General features: G+C 38.2%; 1 protein-coding gene across 1 annotated transcript; it reads right to left on the bottom strand.

Annotated features, from left to right (window-relative positions):
• Nucleotides 1-143: 143 nt before the first annotated feature.
• On the bottom strand, nucleotides 144-20,191 carry LSM6 (LSM6 homolog, U6 small nuclear RNA and mRNA degradation associated). Its single transcript, XM_069105472.1, has 4 exons — nucleotides 20,036-20,191; nucleotides 8,502-8,605; nucleotides 5,279-5,392; nucleotides 144-322 (listed from the first exon to the last, which is right to left on the bottom strand). The coding sequence occupies exons 2-4, from the start codon at nucleotides 8,593-8,595 to the stop codon at nucleotides 288-290; spliced, it is 243 nt and encodes an 80-aa protein (XP_068961573.1). The 5' UTR covers nucleotides 8,596-8,605; nucleotides 20,036-20,191; the 3' UTR covers nucleotides 144-287.
• Nucleotides 20,192-20,532: the final 341 nt, after the last annotated feature.

Genomic DNA, 20,532 nt, shown 5'->3' with positions numbered 1-20,532 from the left:
TACTTAAAATTAGGAGAAATTTTTTTTCAGCAGCAGTAGGTAACGATCTGTTACCTTTTTCTTTTTATTCCTATCACTGACAGTCATAAGAAAGTTACCAAAACTTAAAGGGTGAAAGAACTCTGTACAACTGAAATCATTAGTTTATGTTTAAAATAGCTCTATTTCCTCCCCCCAAGTCATTGCATAAGCTATAATGAAAACAGGAAAATGTACATAACAAAAATAGGAACAAAATTTTTTTAAAAATATATGAAAATACAAAAATTTTTTCTTTCCTGGTATCTTCACATTCTTCTCTTCTGTGTACTTATATATAACACTGAAAAAGAAAACGGAAATTGATTAAAAGGGATGTTCTTGAAAATAAGTACAATAGCAAGTTTTATAGAAAATATATTTTGATTTCCTTGTTTCAAAAAATAAATTTCAAATGAACACTTAATTCACAATACAGAATGAATTTCAGAACATACTACACTTCATGGATGACTCTACATTTGAGCTTGAAGTCTAGAGTAGCACATTTTGGTTTTGGCTCTTGATCTTACTCACTGTGACATTTACATAAAATTAAGGCTCACCCCCACAGTGATGCCAAAAGCCATCACCTCACAGTGATAAAATAAGCTAATTCATGTTAACATATTAGGGATATAAATTTTACATAAATACAAAGTATTATGCTCATGCTCCCTAAAAAGTGAAAGGTTTCTGAATCCATGAGGTGATTACCATTCAGCACTTCAGAGGGATGTCAGAATAAAGTCTAGAAAGAGACAGACTATTACATGGAAAAGAGCACTAGATCTGGAGATAGAGAACAGGGTTCTGAGTCCTATTTCTGCCAGTGATTATCTGTTCTGACCTTAGGCAAATCACAACTTTGCAGCCTCTCAGGGCTGTTGTTAGGGAAGTATCTAGTAACCTTTAAAGCATTATGTAAATGGAAATTATTATATAAGACAATGGAAAACACCCAGTCAGTTAATAAGCATTTATTAAGTTCTAGTTTAGTATATGCTGGGCACTGCACTAAGTGCTGGGGATACAAAAAGAGGCAAAAGAAAGTCACAGTAGCTGATTGCATTTTCCCAAATCTATTTTTTCCCTCGTTTTCTGGACAGTATTTTCTGTCCTTTGCTCTACTTCTAATTTTCTGCCCTAGTCCTCCCTAATCCCCAATAGACATAATGAATTCACTGTTTCACTTTTTAAACTAAATCCAACTGATGAGAATAAATGAATGAATAAAACCTTTATTAAGTCCTTACTATATGCAATGGGGATCTCACAAGTCAATAGGGAGAGAACAAAAATTTTAGCCCTAAGTCAAATGGAAAGGTTCTACGGTTCTTAAGGTGTAGCAGCAAACTAGATGTCAATGTCTCATTTTTCTTATTAGATGTGTGACCATAGGCAAGTCACTTAAATTCTGCTTGCCTCAATTTTCCCAACTATAAAACAGGGATAATGATAGCATCTATTTCCCAAGATTGTTGTGAGGATTAAATGAGATATTTTTAAAGCCTTAGCACTAGTGCTTGGCACATAACTGCAATAAAAATGCTATTATGCTGCATCATCTGAAAATGTCAAGGATTTTACTAACAAAAACTGTTTTTTCTAGGTTGCTAAAGGCCCTGATTCTCTATTAGGAGATGGGGTGATTTGACTTGCTTGGCACATGCTGCTTCCTATCTCTCCTCACGGAGCCCTGTCTGCTGCTTCAATCAGGTGGGCTTGCCAGTCCCATGTATGGCAGCTGATTGGTAATTGATGGGAATGACTGGCCCCTTCTCCATAGGTGCTGCCTTCCCCAGATGATGGCTGTGAGGATGGACCAGAAGCAGGATGAGTGGTTGGGATGTGTGTCTACTCCCAGGACCTTGGTGCCTATTGGTGGTAACTGGTCAGAAGTTGCCGTTGCTGATGATGAGAAATGTCCCTCCCCTTATTTCTCCCTTCAATAATGACTGGCAGGGTGGGGCTGGAACTAGGTCTAGTGGTCTGAGAAGCACTGCTGTTTCTCTCTCAGAGGGCCTCACTGCTTTAGTCAGGTGGACTTGCTGGCCCAATGAGTGGTGGGAATGGCTGACCCCTGAGGGTTGGGCTGGAAAGAGGACCAGTGGTATGAGAGGTGCTGCTACTACCAAGGCTGCTTTCTGACAGGCAGATGTTAGTGGCAGTTGGTCAGAAGTTGCTGGTGGTAAAGAGGAAAGTGGGCCCCTCTCCACAATGATTCCTCCCCTTCAGTAATGAAAGTGGGGGCTGAGCTGATAGACTGCTGAAAGGCCCCTCAGAGATCATCTACAATTCTTAACCTGGGTGAGACCTATGGACAAGGGGTCTGTGAACTTGGATGGGAAAAAAATTAACATCTTTATTTCCACAAACATTTAGTTTCCTTTATAATTCTGTGTAATTTTGTCTGTGTATTCAAAAATTTCATTCTGAGAAGCAGTCCATAAAAAACATTCTGAGTCCATAAGGATTCTGGGTCCATAAGCTTTTCCAGACTAACAAAGGGGTCCATGACAAAGAAAAGAGCCAATTAAAAAAAAAGCCATTTTATAAGGTTATGCTTCACTAAACACAGGTTAAAAGTTATGAAATCAATAAAGAATGATATACATAATGGTTGTTTCTTAAATATGTCCACCCAATCTGCCCTCCCCTAAAGACCTGCATGTGAATATTGATCAAAATTTGGTGATCATGTAAATCTGGTGACAGATTTAAGAAAGGTCCTTTGTTATTCAAAGCACAGCTTAGACATGTCAAATTCATTGCTGACAATGGTCATTAAGAAATTTTGAGGTAAAAATGTCATACAGATTAACCAAGTGAACCTTGGCTCTTCTCCAAGACCTAAGTGAAGGTGTTTTGAAGCATCTGGGTCATGAATTAGTAAGAATTTTAATAGGATTTCCATTAATAAGGTTATGGGAAAGGTCACAAGCAAATTTAGCAGAGAATACATCTATCCCCAAAGGGCAGGTGGTAGAAGAGGAAAGATCACTCAAAAACAGCTGGCATTAGTACAGTCTTTAATTTTCAAAAGCACTAATACCCTCTGCCTACAACTCAAAGATTAGACCACCAGGTGACCACTAGTCATTAAATAATCTACTCTAAATATTGGGATCAAAGAACTACAAAAGTTTAAAAATTCAGAGTTGTTCAAAATAGGTATCTTTGAAGGCACCTCCTGGGTGAAGAAAATGTGAAGAAAACTGCATGCCTCTCTCTCCCTTTCAGCAAAAGATGGATCTTTTGCTCTTCTGACAAAGAACTCACAGTCAGCAGACAAGGGAAGCTGACCACAAAAGGTTGGTAAGTGGGAAGAGGCAGTCACAGATTCCTTTAGGAGACAAGGAAATCACACCTCAAAGGTAGAGACAAAGAGAGAGGTCATAGTTGTGGGGCAAGAAAGGCGACTGGCTAGGGATGGAGAAAAAATGTCAAGATCCAGCTAGTAAATGAGGAAGTCTTCCTAGGGACACTGAAATAATTAGTTGATTATAATACTAGCACTGTTCTTAGTACTCGTCATCAAAAAATTCCATTCAATATTTCAAAATTTCTGTGATTTCACCAATGAGTATTTCCCTTAAGTGATACAGACTGGAGCTACTCCCAAAGTCCTTTGTCACAGCAAACAGGTTCACAAGATAGGGTGGCCAATAATGAACCTTCTTCAGATTTGGCCAACCTATCCCACTGCCAGGTCTGTATTCACTACAGTTTGTAGAATCTGACAGAGCATATACTCAGCATAGAATAGCTGGAGTCAGCTCTATGCCAGAATGAGACATCAAAGAAGAACTTCAGTATTATAAATGTTTGGTAGATAAAGAAGCTAAAGACATGAGAATAAATGAAGAATTCTTTTATCTTGTGGGAAATAAAATGCTATAAAAAATATGCAAAAAATTGGAAATTCTGAATTTGGCATCAAAATGAGAAGAAATAACTGTCTGTGGCATTTTTAAGGTAAGAAAAAGACAAAAGCTATGACATAAAGAAACATGGGACTAGAGGAATGAAGTATGTATTTCAAAACTTGGCTTGGGTGGAACACCACAGCAAGAAGGTTTGTGAATCAAAAGATTAAAATGAACAAGTTGTCTGAGACCACAGAGCATCAACTTAGTATTTGGCAAAAAAAAAAAATCACAACAAGTTCTTATTGGTGGGGCATAAAAAAAACTGGACAGAGAATAGGTACTTGACCTGTGATTTCACTGGTATAGAAAACTCACAGATAAGGAAATTCCCTCTACTAATGCAGGTCAGTACCTTCTCTATAATCTTTTAATCATAAAGAACAGTCTACTCCATGTGTGAGAAGGTAAGTGACTTGGCCAGGACCACAAGGCTGGTCTATCAGGAACAGGACTTGAACCCAAGTCTTTCTGACTCCAAGGCCACACTGTCTCTTTATATAAGAAATAGCTACCATTAATTTAGATGCCAACTCTATATGGTTTTAAATTTCACACTGTGAGCAAGTATTCTTTTAACTAATATAATGCTAGGGATACCATCATTAAGTTATGGCTATATCCCACTTACACATTACATCCTAATATGTAATCCATGCATTCTTAAAAGCACAACTGAAAAGGTATCTGAAGTATCACAGAGAAAAAGATCAGTTTAAGACAAGCTAACTGCCAACATTATTCAAATGAATGATGAATTAAGGAAATTCTGCTTCAAAACAATTTTCTCAAGCCATTTAAAGGTTGAGAGGTAAGCTGTCATATAGCAGAAACTGGGAGTATAAAGATCCAGGTTTTAATCTTAGGCAGCTTTAACTGTGTGTGATCTCTCTGGATTCAGTTTTCATATCTATAAGATGAAGGGGGCTCCATATTTAGCCCTTGTATCCCTTGGTTTTCAGTACAACTTTCCCAAGTCCCCTATACAATGTGGAAAGAAAATTGTTTTAGAGTTTACTATGCATATGCATGTAAAAATAAAGAGATAATTTAAACAGGATAATATACTTATAAAATGTTTTCATATTCCATGAAAACTTCTGCATACTCAAGGGTGGAAACCCCCACACTATAAGGTAATATCGAGGCTCCATTAGTTCTAAATTGAAAGTACCCATGAAAGCATAAACTTGATTAAACATCTTATTGCTATGCCTCACTATAAATACAAAAACAGAAAGTACACTTTGATTTAAAACATATAGAAATATTGATTGCAATTATGAAAATCATTTCAGAAGCACATTTGTAGTTATTAAAAAGAACATTACCATTGTTTCCTCGAATAAATGCATCCCCATACTTATTCTTTAGTTGTCCATTTACATATTCTTCTGTTTGTTCCAGAGCTATATTCATGTAGCCATCCAGGCAAGCCAGGACACCTAGAGACACATTACAATAAAAAGACAATATACAAAGTAAATCAAAGCTTGAAAATCACAGGGTAAATCATATACATGACAACCCTCTTGTTCCACTGGATACTGCAGGCTTAATATAAATTTAAACTGTAAGTGACAAAGAAAAATTTTGAAATCCCTTTCTATATTTATTATATATATAATATAAATAAAATCTGAAGACAATACAATATGGAAGTGTGTATTCACAACCACCAGGTAAAACAATGACTCTTCATTTATCTTTTTAAAAGCCTTCACAGAATGTAATAGAATATTTTTAATCACTGCACGTTTCCTATTTCAAAAGCTAAAAATGTGAAAGCTGCTACAATTACACAGCCGCAAATGGCCATTCTCTCATACAGCTCCATTCCAATGGCACTGTCTTTCACATTAAACACTCAATCAAAAAGTCTGATCTGGCTAATTTATTTCAGCCTTTCACAATGTCTACAGCAGCAGATGAACTTATCGCAGTGTTAAGTGGAAGTCTCCCCAATCTGTTGAAATAATAGAACAGGAGACAGCAGGTGCTACTGAAAGAACATCTCAAAGTGGTGACTCACAATGAGTAGCAGCTTGAGAATACACAACAACATATTGCACTGTGACACATCCCATTTTGTTTTGTTACAGTTACAATATATTTCCAAATCAAAGCTACTATAGAAAAGTAGCTAAATGCATTCCAGAGTAGCTTTCCAGGAAACCACTCCAGTACATCCTTTTAATCATACTGAGGTGACATGAATTTTGTACAACTTTTACCTGCCAACAATCTACTTTAAGTTTGTCATCTCAGGATAGAATTTTGTATGCTTCTAACTCAAAGTCTCTAAATGAAAATTATACTTTCCAGGAAAAATTGCAAAATGAAACAAGAACTGCAGAATTCAATTCTCTTAAGTAAAGGAAAATGGACCAATTGTCAATAGATTCTTTTAAAGTCATGACTTCGTTAATATGCTCCTCATTCTCTGCCTTTGCCCTATTGTCCCCCAAACAACAAGAAAAAGAATCCTTTTCAAAATTGTGACTAATGAGATGAGGCTGAAGAAAGTATCAGAATCTTATTAATTTTTGTAAAGTTAAAAAAAGGCTTTATATAATTAATATTACGCAGTGAGTAAAGCGCCGGCCCCGGAGTCAGGAGGACCCAAGTTCGGTTCCGGCCTCAGACACTTAACACCCACACAAAAAAACTAGCCATGTAACCTTGGGAAAGTTACTTAACCCCAACTGCCCTCCAAAAGGCAAAAAAATTTTTTAAAAAATTAACATTAATATTACATACTGTTAAATAAAATAAGTAGGAAAGATTCTTATTTTGGGAGCATTTAACTTTTTTTCAAGATATGAATGGAACTTTTTTTCTGAGACATAGTTTAAATGCTTTTAATAGTTTACACCTCCAGTTATGCAAATTTGTTTGAAAAGTATTTTATAGTTAAACTTCCATCTTATTAAAAGACACTTCCCCATAGCAACAGCTAGTAAATCTATCAAGATAAAGAAATCAGTTAAACTAGATGTGAAGGCTGGAATCTGAATGTCTTCTAATCCCTCTTAAAACAGATCCATGAATATACCTATGTATAAGTATTTTTAATCTTTATTTTGAAAAAATACTAACTGAAGCCTAGAAGGGTTTAGTGACAAACCTTGGCTGTAGTTCTGAAATATAATAATCAGTACTTGAACTCAGATCTTCTGATTCTGAGTTATACCAAGAGCATTTTAAACAACCACACAAAAAAAGAATGGTGTTTGCAATATTTTTAATAGTGCAATAATATTTGGATTCAATATTATGCAAAGACAAAAACTACTCTTACTGATCTATTTCCTGCACACCCAAAGTATGCTTAGCACTGTCAGAACATACAGAACACACTGTCCCTTCACTAATCAATTAGCCCATATATTCAAGTCCCAGAAAGACTATTACTATCTCTGGGCTCATTGAAAGTTTATGGCTAAGAAGCAATACATGGATATTTCATATTGCCTTTCTACACGTTGTAAGTCCATTAATCCTACTATAAAATTCAATTAGTCTTGAACTGTTATTCATTTTAAGTCACAAAGCCAGTGTCTAAATATGCTAAATAAAAAACTAAGCCAGTTAACCAGAAAATTTAGGCCCCCTCAAAGTCAACAAAAGCTTAATATGGAATAAAGACAGAATTGCCAGTCTGAATTATCTATAATGTATACATAAAATTTCCTAGATCATTTAACAGTTTTCATTTTGTCTGAGAAAGCAATTACTGTCAATATAAAAGAACTTTCCACTCCCACCCCAACAGCAGATCCAGCAATTTTTGGCAAAATTCATGACTAAACTGACTCATTTAGTAATGAAAGTGACCCCCCAAATCTGAATGTATTTAATTCCAATTAACAAATGAGAATAAACAAAGTGTTTTCTTCTTACCAACACTATGTGCAAGTATTTTTAATCTTTATTTTGATGGTAAGCTAACTGAAGCCTACAGGGGTTAAGTGACAAACCTTAGCTATAGTTTTGAAATATAACAATCAGTACTTGAACTCAGATCTGATTCCGAGTTCAGTGTTCATTCCTTTTTGGTTAAAAAAAAAAGTTTTTGGGGACTAAGATTCTGAACTACAGAATTATAATGTTTCTCTCTTAAGAACAAAGACTGCTTAAGGGTCACATCATCTTTTGTTTGGAAAAGAGTCACCAGGACCACTGATGACCCACTGATTTTAAAACAGCAGGTCAAGTGCTGCTGTGACAATCCCAAGACATCATTTCAATACCCCAAATCCTTAACCCCAGAGTTGATCCCCACTCTGTCCTGGCTATCATTAAAAGTACTGATATTCAAAGAATTTAAGAAAAGAAAGCTTGAGTCTAATATAGTCCAAGACAAAAGTATATAAAATGTTGCCATTATGGTACCAAATTCCCCCTGGCTAAAGCAGAATAGGTGATGATAGAATCTGTTAATAACCAAGAGATTTTGTCTTTCTATTTGAAGCTCTAAAAAAGGCTCCAAAAGTGAATCCCCACTAATTAGTTATAAAAGTACATAAAGTAGGTAAGGCAAGAAAATATTACCTCGGTAATCAACTCCAGAATTTAACTTTACTACAACCGGTCTTCCTATGATCTGCTTTAGGAAATCACTGGGAGTTTGCTTTCGTAGACTCATTTTAGCAATCCTGTGAACAAAAAAGAAACAAAAAGGAAAAAGAGGAGAGTTAATTATCCGCCAAAGAAAGAAAACAAACCTGGATAAAGTGCTGCATAAAAATAAAATTTCAGAATATAAATTGAAAACATAAACAAATTGAAAAGTTCCAACATCTTCAAAGATTTTGGTTTCTACACTAAAACATTAGTCTAAAAACATTAGTTAAAAAACGTAGCTGTAGGGGTGGCTAGGTGGAGCAGTGAGTAAGAGCACCAGCCCCAGAGTCGGGAGACCTGGGACTGAATCCGGGCTCAGATACTTAGCACCACACCCAGAAATAACTGGCCGTGTAACCTTGAGCAAGTTACTTAACCCCAATTGTTTAAAAAAAAAAATGTAGCTATTTCTAAAAAATGGAGAGGGGCAGGTAAACACCACTAGACACAAAGCTATCATTAAATTTAACAAGTAAAATATAGTTCACTATTTTTTCTCTAACTCATCTTGTTTTACAATAGCTACTTAGAAAGGTTTGAGAAGCAAATCAAATGAAATCTGATTTTGGAAGTAGTTTCTTGTTTTGGTCAAATTCGGCATCCGTCTAATTTCTAGATTGTGAGGTGGCATATAATTTTTAAAAAATTTCTCCTCTCAAAAATGCTTTCAACAGTTTTTAAAATTTGAAAAAGAATGAAATGGAGGCATTTTTTAAATTACTCACTGATAAATTCTTTTTACAAAATAGCAGAGGCCTAACACAACATGCAGAGTCTAACCCTTTTAATAACCGGGGTTTTGCTTAGTTTTAGGGCAGTTATTTGGATATTTGATAAAGTGAGTAACAGAGGATTCAACTACTTGAACTATAAAGTTTTTTTTTTCGATTTTTATTCTGTCCTATGAAGCAATCCACAAGAAAACCAGAGTCTATCTTGCCATGACATCTTGACATCTTGTCCCTATCCTCTTTCTCCTCACCTCCCTGGGCAAAGTTAATCTGCTCAGTTTTGGCACTCTTGCCCAGTGACTAAGTTATCCTGATATAGATGAGTGAAAACTTATCAAATCCACTATACTTAATTGGTCTAAGACCATACTTCATATCCTATCCAGTAATCTACCAAAAAAAGAGGTATAACCAGGATAGTTATCAGACTACATGCTATGCCAGTGAATTCTATTCCTAATCAATAGAGTGTTGCCATTGATACTAGACCTTTCTAGGTGACCTAGTATGCCTCCAGTCACAATCCCTTACTCTCAAGTCCAGATTTTCCTTCCCTGGTCCCCCTTCTCCTAAATGTTTATTTATACCCCTTATTAGAATGTAAGTTCCTTGGGAGGCAGTGCTACTTTTTTATTTGTATCCTCAGAATTTCACCACAGTAGGCATTTAATACTAGGTTTTTTTCATTCAAATATTTACTGAGAACCTATCATATGTAAGGCACGGGACTACAAAGATAAATAAAATTCATTCCTGTTTTTCACAAGTTTGTAATATATTAAAATTATAGCTTTTATACAAGGCAAGAGAAGATTAATAAGAATGGCGATCATCTCAGGAAGCATACAGTAAATTAAATTTATGTAAGAGTTTGTTGTTTAGTTGTTTCAGTTGTGTCCAACTTTATGTAACCCCATTTGGGGTTTTCTTGGCAAAGATACTTAAGTGGTTTGCCATTTCCTTCTACAGCTCAGAGGGAGACCTGCAAACCAGTCTGATTTCATAAGAGGAAAAAAACTTTAAAAGCCATTCTTCAATTTTATATTCTGCTAACAAAACACTGAAAAAACAAAAGGGAGAAGGGGACTCAAAGAAAAATGAAATATTAAATCAACTATTTTGTCCACATTTAACAAACTATTTAACCAATTTCATTTTCTACTAAGTTGCCTAGTTATTCTGGTATCATGAAGGCAGTCTCAGCTGATAATTCAAAGTATGTTACAAGAATAACTGGACCAAAAAGAAAAAAATAAAATAAATATTAAAAAGGGGAAGCTTGGTGGCGCAGTGAATAGAGCACCAGCCCTGGAGTCAGGAGGACCTGAGTTCAAATCAGGCCTCAGACACTTAATATTAGTAAGTATTAAGCTGTGTGACCTTGGGCAAGTCACTTAACCCCAACTGCCCGGCCTTCCCCCCTCCAAAAAGCAAAAACAAACAAAAATAACTGGAAACGATACTTACTCGGTTCACACTGTATGAAAATTACACTGAAGTTGTACTAAGGGAAGAAGTTGTACAGGTTGTACTAAAAAACCAAAATTTGTAACAGAAAATTTAGACCCAGAGCAGGTGGTTTTGTGTGTATGTACATTTATTTTAATGGGAAAAGAAAACAAACTTATTTATATTACCAACTGCTTTAAGCCCAGGATAAATGATGTTTCATAGAGAAACAAGCTGGACACTGACTTTCTCTAAAAGACAGCAATAAAGGTTATCACTTTAGGAAGTTTGCCTTTAAGACCAGGGATTCTATCAAAAATGACAAAATCCAAGGAGTAATAACAGAACTGTGCCTTCAGTTTCCCTAACTATAAAAGATGACACTGGGGGGCAGCCAGGTAGCACAGAGAGTAAGAGCACCAGCTCCAGTGTCGGGATGACCTGGGGATCAAATCCGGGCTCAGATACTTAGCACCACACCCAGAAATAACTGGCCGTGTAACCTTGAGCAAGTTACTTAACCCCAATTGCTTAAAAAAAAAAAGACATTTCTTGCACACTTTGAGGACACTAAAATACATGATTGAATTAGATGTATAATATTAAGAACCTTAACTGAAGTTTTAAGTTAGCAGCAAGGTGAGGAAACTTGAATTTATCTATCACTGAATCAACTGAGTTTATCGGTCAATAAACATTTATTTAACACCTACTATGGGTCAAACACTGGGCTAAACTCTGAAAGGCAAAAGACAATCTCTGCTCTCAAGGAACTCACACAGTCTAAACAGGAAAGATAACACATAAAAAGAAACTGAAAAGGAGGGAGGATACCCAGCCTATGGGCATAATGAAGTCCTGCAGCCAGGTGGGAAATGAGGTGCTTGCCCTAGGCTCCCCTCTTTACACAGAGGATCTAGAAGGAATTTCCCAATGTCCACCCTCTATGCTCTCCAACCAAAGGGAAGAAAGGGGCCAAGCAGAGGAGGGGGGAGGTGGATAATCATAGAGGTCTGAGTTTCAAAATTGACTGGTAATTGAAGAGGTCTGAGTTTCAAAATTGAATCGATCTGTAGGAAGATGAATTTCTGTAGACAATGATAGACTGATGGATTTAGAAAAGATTCTAGCAATTAAGAAGTACCATGAATAATAATGCAATAAAATCTGCCTCCCTTTCTCGTGCCCACAATTACCTTATCTTGTGTGTGCGTGTGTATCTGTATAGGCTATATGTATTTATATTGTCTCCCCTATCGAATGCAAGGTCCATAAGGAGAGACCATTTTTATCTTTTGTCTCAGTGCCTTGATTGCTGCCTAGAAAACAGCAGATGTTTCTCCATGTCTTCCCTTGTAACCCCAGTCAATACTCAAGTTTGGAATTTCATCATGTCAAACTTTTGCATTTCATTGTATAGTGTCTTGCACTGTTCTCATTTTTTTCATGTGTGTGAGTGGTATCCCTCCAAAAATCTATATAAGCTCTATGAAGGTAGGGGCAACAATAAAGTCTCTTTTATCACTTAAAGCATTCAGCATACTAGACATGTAACAAATATTTAATGAACTGGATAGTAAAAAAAAATTCTTAGAAGGTTGGTATCCTCAAATACATTGACCATTCATTTTAAGCAGATCGATATAGTTTACATTGATCTTTTTTTTAAGTTATTACTGTTATTTACTAGTTTGCCAATGATCATTTTATATAGGTAAATTTTAAAATGACACCACAATTTCTTCCATTGGAAGATTTAAGAAATTTTAAATTATCTTCTAAACTAAATAAAGCTAAAGGCATAGCTCTTTTGATATTAAGTTTATTGAAGATGACAAAATTCTTGAATAACATAGTCACAAGAGGATCAGGGGATTTTCTGCATACTTGCCTTAAAACTTGTGTAATGCATAAAGCACTGAATCTGGAATAAGATGATTTGGGATCAACTCTAAGTTCTGCACTTATACGTTCACAGATTTAGAGATGGAAAGGACCTCAGAGCTCACACAGAACAATCCTCTCATATTAGAATGAACAAAAAAAAAAGGATTTATTAAGCACTAATTATGTGCTAAGCTCTGGAGATACAATGAGAAAAGCAAGACAATACCTTCTCTCAAGGAACTCATATACTAATGGGAAGAGATGACATCAGATTGCAGTCACCACGGAGGACACAATAGAAGGTCAGACTGCAGTTCCTATTGGTCTGGAGGACATAGCAGCAGGGAAGATAAGGCCCAGCAGATGATAAGAAATGAAGGTCTTACTGGAAGGAATAAAGTTGGTGACTGCTAATACAAGCAGTATTATCTATTCTGTACCACCACTGGAAAAGGGTAGAGTGTGCCTGTGTACCTTTGTGATCCTAATCAAGATACATAACCCCTTGGGCCTCAGTTTCCTTATCTGTAAAATAAAGGTGTTGAACTAGATGATCTGAGGTTCCTTTTGGATCTAAATCTTATGATTTTTTTCAACAACTATGCAAACTTTAGGAAGTTCCTACTATGTGCAAAACACTATAATAGTCATTAAGTCCAGAGTTTGCTCCTATCAACTTCTCTCTCTAGATAATACGCATGATGACCATCATCTCACTTCCCCTCCTCTCCTTCCTCCCCTCTCCCCCAGCAGTGTTGAAAATGAATTGCTGGGGCAGCTAGGTGGCGCAGTGAGTAAAGCGCCGGCCCTGGAGTCGGGAGGACCCGAGTTCGGTTCCGGCCTGAGACACTGAACACCCACACAAAAATACTAGCCCACACAAAAATACTAGCCGTGTAACCTTGGGCAAGTTACTTAACCCCAATTGCCCTCCAAAAGAAAAAAGAAAAAAGAAAGAAAGAAAATGAATTGCTTTATTTAATCAAAGCCAGTACATTTCATTTAGGCTGGCATGATATCCAGCACATCATTCACCAAACTGCACTGCACTACTGCTCTGCAGAGATTTTTAAAAAGAAAATGAAGGGGCAGGCAAGAAAACAGGCTTATTTGCTATTATCATGTAGGGTACCAAAACCCTATTTCTAAGGAAGCACAATTTTAAATAGTCACTGGGAGAGGTGGTTGGAAAATGCTGAGAAATGACTGAGATGAGAGAACTGTAAATTAGGAAAATAGTATTGAAATATAGTGGCCAAAAAAGAAAAAAAATCAACATCCTTTAGGGAAGACTCAAGCAGGAAAAGTGACCATCCTCTTTCCTAGGAGGTATTTAATCTGTAAATTTTCACTTGGAACAACTCATACAGTTCTGGGTCAAACACATTTTCAACACCAGCAAGCTGCAGAGAAAATGCTAAGGGTAATCCAATGAGTACAGTGGTTGACAGAGATGGTGTTTGAAGGCAGCATCAAGAATTGACGAAGAGATCTCTAGAGTTCTTTTGATGAAGTAAATTTGGAATTAGAGGACCTAAGGGGCTTTGAATTCAGGTTCTGCTACTGAATCCTGCTGGGATTCAGTTTCCTCCTAAGATTTTATTTTAAATCACACATATATATATATATATATATGCAGATCAGCATATTCTCTGCAATCTGTCATCTTAGAAAGTTATTTGGAAGCTTATAGTGGTTTGTCCTTGTTCTCAAAAAGGACCATGACATCATGGAAGTAATGCCATGACATTAAAATAAGCTGGATTTAAGTGAGGTAGGGTTATGCAAAGTCAGCAGCTTCACTTTCTCCTCCAGAATCATCTGGGCCCAGTGGCCAGGTACATATGAGGGCACCTGGAGATGGCCGCAGAAGTGGAAAACTTTGGTCTTTAGCAGGTCTTACTTTGACTAAGGTAATGCCCATTCAGCAATTAAGGCTAGATTAAAAAAAAAAAATGAGCCAAAAAATGGCCTCTCTAATCCAGTCCAGAAAAAAAAATCAAACTGGAGGGGAAGACATTCCGTTTTTGGCCAAAACAGAAACAATTCCTGTTTACATTCACTGAGTCAATGGGGGCCCAAACAAAGACTAAGTGGGGTTTGGTCTGGGACCTACTATGCACCAATCAACGAGAGCCAGAGTGATTTGGGTTTAAGGAACTGTCCTAAAGAAAGGAATCTAGGCTGTAAAGCTCTAGAAATTTTGTAAAGACCATGGAAGGGAGGGAGAGAGGGAAAGAAGAACAAAGGGGAGAAGAAGAGAGGGGAAGAAAGGAGGGTAAGGAGAGGAGGGGAGGGGAAGGGAAGAGAGCAGGAGAGGAGGGAAAAGGAGAGGGGAGAAAAGGGAAAAGAAAGGAAGGAAGAAAAAGGAAGATAGAAGAGTTGTACTGCTCATCTGACATGTCTCTGGCCACTGGACTCAGATGGCTCTGGAGGATAAAGTGAGGCTGGTAACTTTGCATAGCCCTCCCTCCCTTAAATCCAATTCACTTGCATGTCATGGCATTACCTCTATGATGTCTATGAGGTCCTCTTCGAGAAGGAAGAACAAACAGCAACCCCGTGAGTAGTAGGAGCTGCCCCACTGGGGACTGAACTGGAACTGAACTGGAACTGGGCAATATAGCTTTTTGTCTGGGAGCACTGAGAGGCTAAATGACTTACCATTTGACAACCTAAGGCTTTCTGACTTTTGAGGTCAATTCTTTATCCACTGTGCCTTGATGCTTTTATGTATGAAATTAGGGCCCTTACTAGCCATACCAGATCTTAAATTGTTTTACAAAGCAGCAATCATCAAAACTACATGATATGGCTAACAAGAGTGGTGGATCAGTGGAATAGGTTACGTACATAAGACACAGTAGTCAATAACTATAGTTATCTACTGTTTGATAAACCTAAAGACTCCAGCTTCTGGAATAAGAACTCACTATTTAACAAAAATTGCTAGGAAAACTGGAAAACAGTATGGCAGAAACTAGGCACAGATCAACATCTTATGCTATATACCAAGATAAAGTCAAAATGGGCACAAGATTTAGATATAAAAGCTAATACTATAAGCAAATAAGGAGAGCAAGGAACAGTTTACTTGTCAGATTTCTGGAGAATGGAAGAATTTATGACCAAACAAGAGATAGAGAATATAATGAAATACAAAATGGATAATTTTGGTTACGTTAATTGAAAAAATTTTGCATAAACAAAACCAATGCAACCAAGATTAGAAGGGAAACAGAAAGCTGGGAAACAATTTTTAGAACCAGTATCTTTGATAAAAGCTTCATTTCTAAAACACATAGAGAACTGAGTCAAATTTATACAAACACAAGTCATTCCCCAATCGACAAATGGTAAAAGGATATGAACAGGTGGTTTTCAGATGAAGAAATTAAAGCCATCTACAGTCATATGATCTAAATCATTATTGATTAGAGAAATGCAAGTCAAAACAACTCTGAAATATCACATCACACCTATCAGACTGGCTAACATAACAAAGCTGAAAAATTATAAATGTTGGCAAAAATATGGGAAAACTGGGATACTAATGTATTTTTTGCCCAGTTATGAACTGATCCAAACATTCTAGAGAACAATTTGGAACCATATCCAAAGGGCAACTTTGACCTAGCAATACCACTTCTAGGTCTGTATCCCAAAGAGATCATAAAAAAGGGAAAAAGACCCACTTGTACAAAAAGTTACAGCAGCTCTTTTTGTGGTGGCCAAGAACTGGAAACTGAAGGGATGTCCATCAATTGGGGAATGGCTGGACAAGTTGTGATATATGAATGTAATGGAATACTATTGTTCCATAAAAAATAAGTAGGTGGACTTCAGAAAAACCTGGAAAGACTTACATGAATTGATGCTAAGTGAAGTAAGCAGAAGCAGAACACTAACAGCAACATTGTGTGAAGACTAATTTAGATAGATTTCCCTCTTCTCAGCAATGCAAGGATCTAAAACAACTCCAAAAGACTCAGGATACTATCCACATCCAGAAAAAGAACTATGGTGTCTGAATGCAGATCGAAGCATACTATATGCTCATTTTTGTTTGTTCTTTCTCATGGTTTCTCCCATTGGTTCTAATTCTTCTTTACATGACTAATGTGAAAATACATTTAATATGAACATATATATATATAGCCTATATAACACTGCATGCTGTCTTGGGGGGAGGAAGGGAATGGAGGGAGGGAAAATTTAGAACTCAAAATCTTATGCAAGTGAAAACTAAAAATAAATGAATAGGGGGAAAAAGAGAAAAAAAAAATTAGGGCCCTGAACAGATGTTCTCCAAGGTCCTTTACAGCTTTGTGTAACAGATAAGAGTGCTAGATTTAGGAGCTCAAATCTACCTCTGATACTTAATAGCCTTATGATGAGGCGCAAGTGATATAATCACTTTTAGCCTAAATTTCCTTAGCTATGAAATGAAAATAATAATATTTGCAGAGAGGTAAGATGATAGAGTAAGTACATAGGTAGAGCTGGCTTTAGAGTCACGGAAACAGGGGTTCACTGTCAACCCTCTGCACTGACTGTGTTTAACCTCTGAGCCCCCAAGCAACTCTGAAAAAAAAAAATTACAGAGCAAGCCAGCTCTGCATGGTAGAGGAAGTCTCTACCAAGTTCCTCTCTACCAATGCTGATGGCTTTATAACTTATTGTTTTAGAGAATAACCTAGGACACTGAGGAATCAAATGATTTGGCCAGGGCTACACTAAAACTCAGACTCGGGTTGTCCTGACTCTGAGGATGGCTCTCTATCCCCTATACTACCATATCATGTAGCCTCTTATAATAATAAAAAATTTTATTATATCCTATAATGTTTGGATGGTTAAGGTTAGGTCTGGACTCTACTGTTCCTTTACTTTCACCTCAAATGTGATGTACATTTGAGGAATGCACTTGTAAAACTACTAACAAAATCCAAGTCTTGTAATCTTCCAAAGAGATCTTAGAAAACTTCTTTTCATGTCAAGTGCTAGTTCCTGACAACGGAATATTTAACAAGTATAGAATAATGACAAGAAAAAAATAGGGAGCTTTTTAAAAAAAATGTTAAAGCTTGCTACTGGAAAAGTAACTTTGAAGCAAACATAAGGAAACATCTTAAAGTGTATTGTTTTTTTTTTTTAAATGGTCCTACCTAATATAATAAAAGATTTTAAAAAGGGGAGCCTGAAAATTAAACTGTCAAAATCTTGAAAGGGATTTCATACCAAATCAGTCTCTCTAGATTTTTAGTTCAACAAAATTTGTTTTATTAAACTTTTCAGTATCTCTGGTCCTTTGGATGGCTAAATATTGTGTGGAAAGAAGGCTGGATCTGGAGTCAAAATAATAATAACATAAATATATTACAGATATAATGTATTCTTAATTCCAAAAGCATTTAAAATTTTATTAATGTATTTTGTTGCTAATACTAGTCATTTTCCAATTTCAGGTAAAGTGCTTTACAAACCTTAAATTATGAATAGCACTAGTTATTACTCCCATTCTCCTTTTGTTCCCATAAACCCTCCCTTGTAACTAAGAATCATGGTCAAAACCTAAAGGCAAAATGACTGCGTATCAACCACCTGTATACACAATATTCTGGTCTTTTGGTCCTCCCCAACTCTATGAAGAGGTAGGAAACAAACTTTATTTCTGATAAAATTCCTAATGGCTCTACAAACAAAAGTTCAGACAAACTGAATATCCAACAAAACAGTTATTTGGAAAATACCCCCAAAATGCAATCCTCACAAAACATCTACAAAAAAAAACAACCTAACCCTGACAGGAAATTGCTACAAATTCATAACAAAACCATAACTGAGTTAAATAGCAAATAAGACTTTTCAAAAATCACCTTCAGACTAGAACCAAAATAGAAAAGATTTAACTTCACCTGCCAAATCCCCTACCCAGCAACTCTGAAATTTTTTCTTCCTAAGAAAGTGGGATCAAATCAAGGAAACAATCTGGAACTGCCAGCAACTTTGGAGGTCACCAGGGTTTCCGACTACTTTTGTTTTTGGGTCTAGTCTCCACCTGCGATTTTACTGGTGGAGGGGAAACTGTCTCCAAACATCATCTGTGCCACTCATCCATAACTTTTAGTCTTAGAAGGCTGCTGGGGATACTGAGAGTTTAAAGTGACTTGCCCATGGTGACCAAAGTAGCCTAAGCTCCCGGCAGAATTTGAAGTCCGTTTTTCCTGGATCCAACCCAGGCCTTCCACAGTCACAACTCCGGCCACTCCTGCACGCTGCGGCCCCTTGACAACAGCTTTCACCGTGGTGTTATGGGTGTCTCTTAATGACTCAGTCTGGGAAAGTAAACCCACAGCTGAAGCTTAAATGTCCTTAAAGAAAAGCTGTCCAGTGAAGTCACCTGCCTCGGTCCCTCGGACAGGGCCCATCAGAGACTCGACTTGGGATCGAGGTCTTAGCTTCTCCAAGGGGTGGGGGCCGGGGGAACTTGCTAAATGGACTTTAACCCAATCTCTTGATTTTATTGAAGGGGAAAAAAAAAGACCAGCAAAGGGCAGGGGGTCCTCCAAAGGGCTGCAGCCCAGGGTTTCTGACTCATTCCAAACATAACTTCAACCTTTGAGCAAATGGTGATGTCTCCTGCATGGACTCGGTCTACCCAAGAGGATCTTGGTGCCAGCAGGACCTGGTGGGGAGGCTGTGGCTGAAGGTCTCAGCACAGCGGGGTCTTCGGGTGCCCAAGGCGTTTCCTACTTCGTAAGAGGAGGGAGATGGGCGGAGCAAAGGGGCTTAATTTGGGGGGATACCTCTGGTAGTCTGGAAAAGCCCTTTCTCGGAATGACTGTAACATAAAGTAAAACGTCTAGTATTTCGAAGGAAACCAAGTATACTGAAATATAGTTAGCAAAATTCTTAAAATTTAAAATTTCTTTAAAAATTAAAAAAAAATTTCTTTTTCCAAAAGGGGCTCAGGAGCACCGCCTGAGGGGCTTTCGGCTCTGAACCCGAGACCCCGGGGCCCTGTCGGCCCGTCCCGCCTGGCCTCGGCTCCCGGGTCTAAGGCTGAGTAGTCCCCACTCACTCCTGGGCTTTGGAGCCCAGGCTGCGTCCCAGGGCTGAACCAGGCCTCCGGAAGCCCTGCCGGGTCGCTTTGCACAGGCTGCCGGGGGTGGGGAGGTTGTGTTGGCTTTGGGGGAAGGGGGCGGCCAGCACCGCCTCGGAGGACCCAGGAACGCCCAGCAGGAGACCCTGAGAGGGAAAAGCTCAGCTCCCAGAAACGTTCGGGTCACCCCGGGGAGTTCTCTCAGGAAGACTCCGCCGCCCCCTCCCCCACGGGCTCCTCAGGCCTCGAGGGACAACCCCCAGCATACTCCCGGCCCCGTTACAGCTCACCTCTAAGCTCCTCCGACCAACGCCAGCCGCAGCCTGGCCTCCACCTCCCGCCAAGAGCGCGCGCGCCACCGCTCAGGAGCGGCGTTGGAGCGCGCGCCTCCTCCGGACCAATCGTGGCTCTCCCGGGCTACGGTCAGCCCTCAGGGACAAAAAGGCTACGCTCTGAAAGTACTTAAGCTCCTACAGGAGAGCTTGACTCCAGCCCCCTTCCCCTGACTCCACTGTAATGGTCGTTAAGCTACCAGGGGCGGGGTGAAGGCCAGTGAGGGGCGTGGCCAAGGCAGCGAAAGGCGTGGCCAAGGCCAGCTAGAGGCGGGTTTGGGGGTTGGGGGTCTTGTAGGTTCCAGAGAAACACGGGACATGCAAATCAATGGACCCAGAGGGCAGAGTGCTGCGAGAGGACTGGTGCGCCCCCTGTGGTGGGTGTGATAATCACAAATTTAGAGTGGGTCAGTTCGATAAACTGTGCCTGAGGGTCTGAAGTGACTTGGCCAAGG

Source organism: Petaurus breviceps, unplaced genomic scaffold (assembly GCF_028583685.1).
Source record: "Petaurus breviceps papuanus isolate PSGF00001 unplaced genomic scaffold, PetGlider_PUasm1.0 76, whole genome shotgun sequence".
Taxonomy (NCBI): Eukaryota; Metazoa; Chordata; class Mammalia; order Diprotodontia; family Petauridae; genus Petaurus; species Petaurus breviceps.
This window is presented reverse-complemented; position numbering and strand designations above follow the sequence as displayed.

What these genes read in the sequence shown, in the direction of transcription:
- LSM6 (XM_069105472.1), bottom strand. Translation starts at nt 8,595, where the DNA reads ATGAGTCTACGAAAGCAAACTCCCAGTGATTTCCTAAAGCAGATCATA. An exon ending in TTCTGGAGTTGATTACCGAG is followed by an intron (nt 5,393 to 8,501) that starts GTAATATTTTCT and finishes ATGTGTCTCTAG; the next exon opens with GTGTCCTGGCTTGCCTGGAT. An exon ending in ATTTATTCGAGGAAACAATG is followed by an intron (nt 323 to 5,278) that starts GTAATGTTCTTT and finishes TTTCTTTTTCAG; the next exon opens with TGTTATATATAAGTACACAG.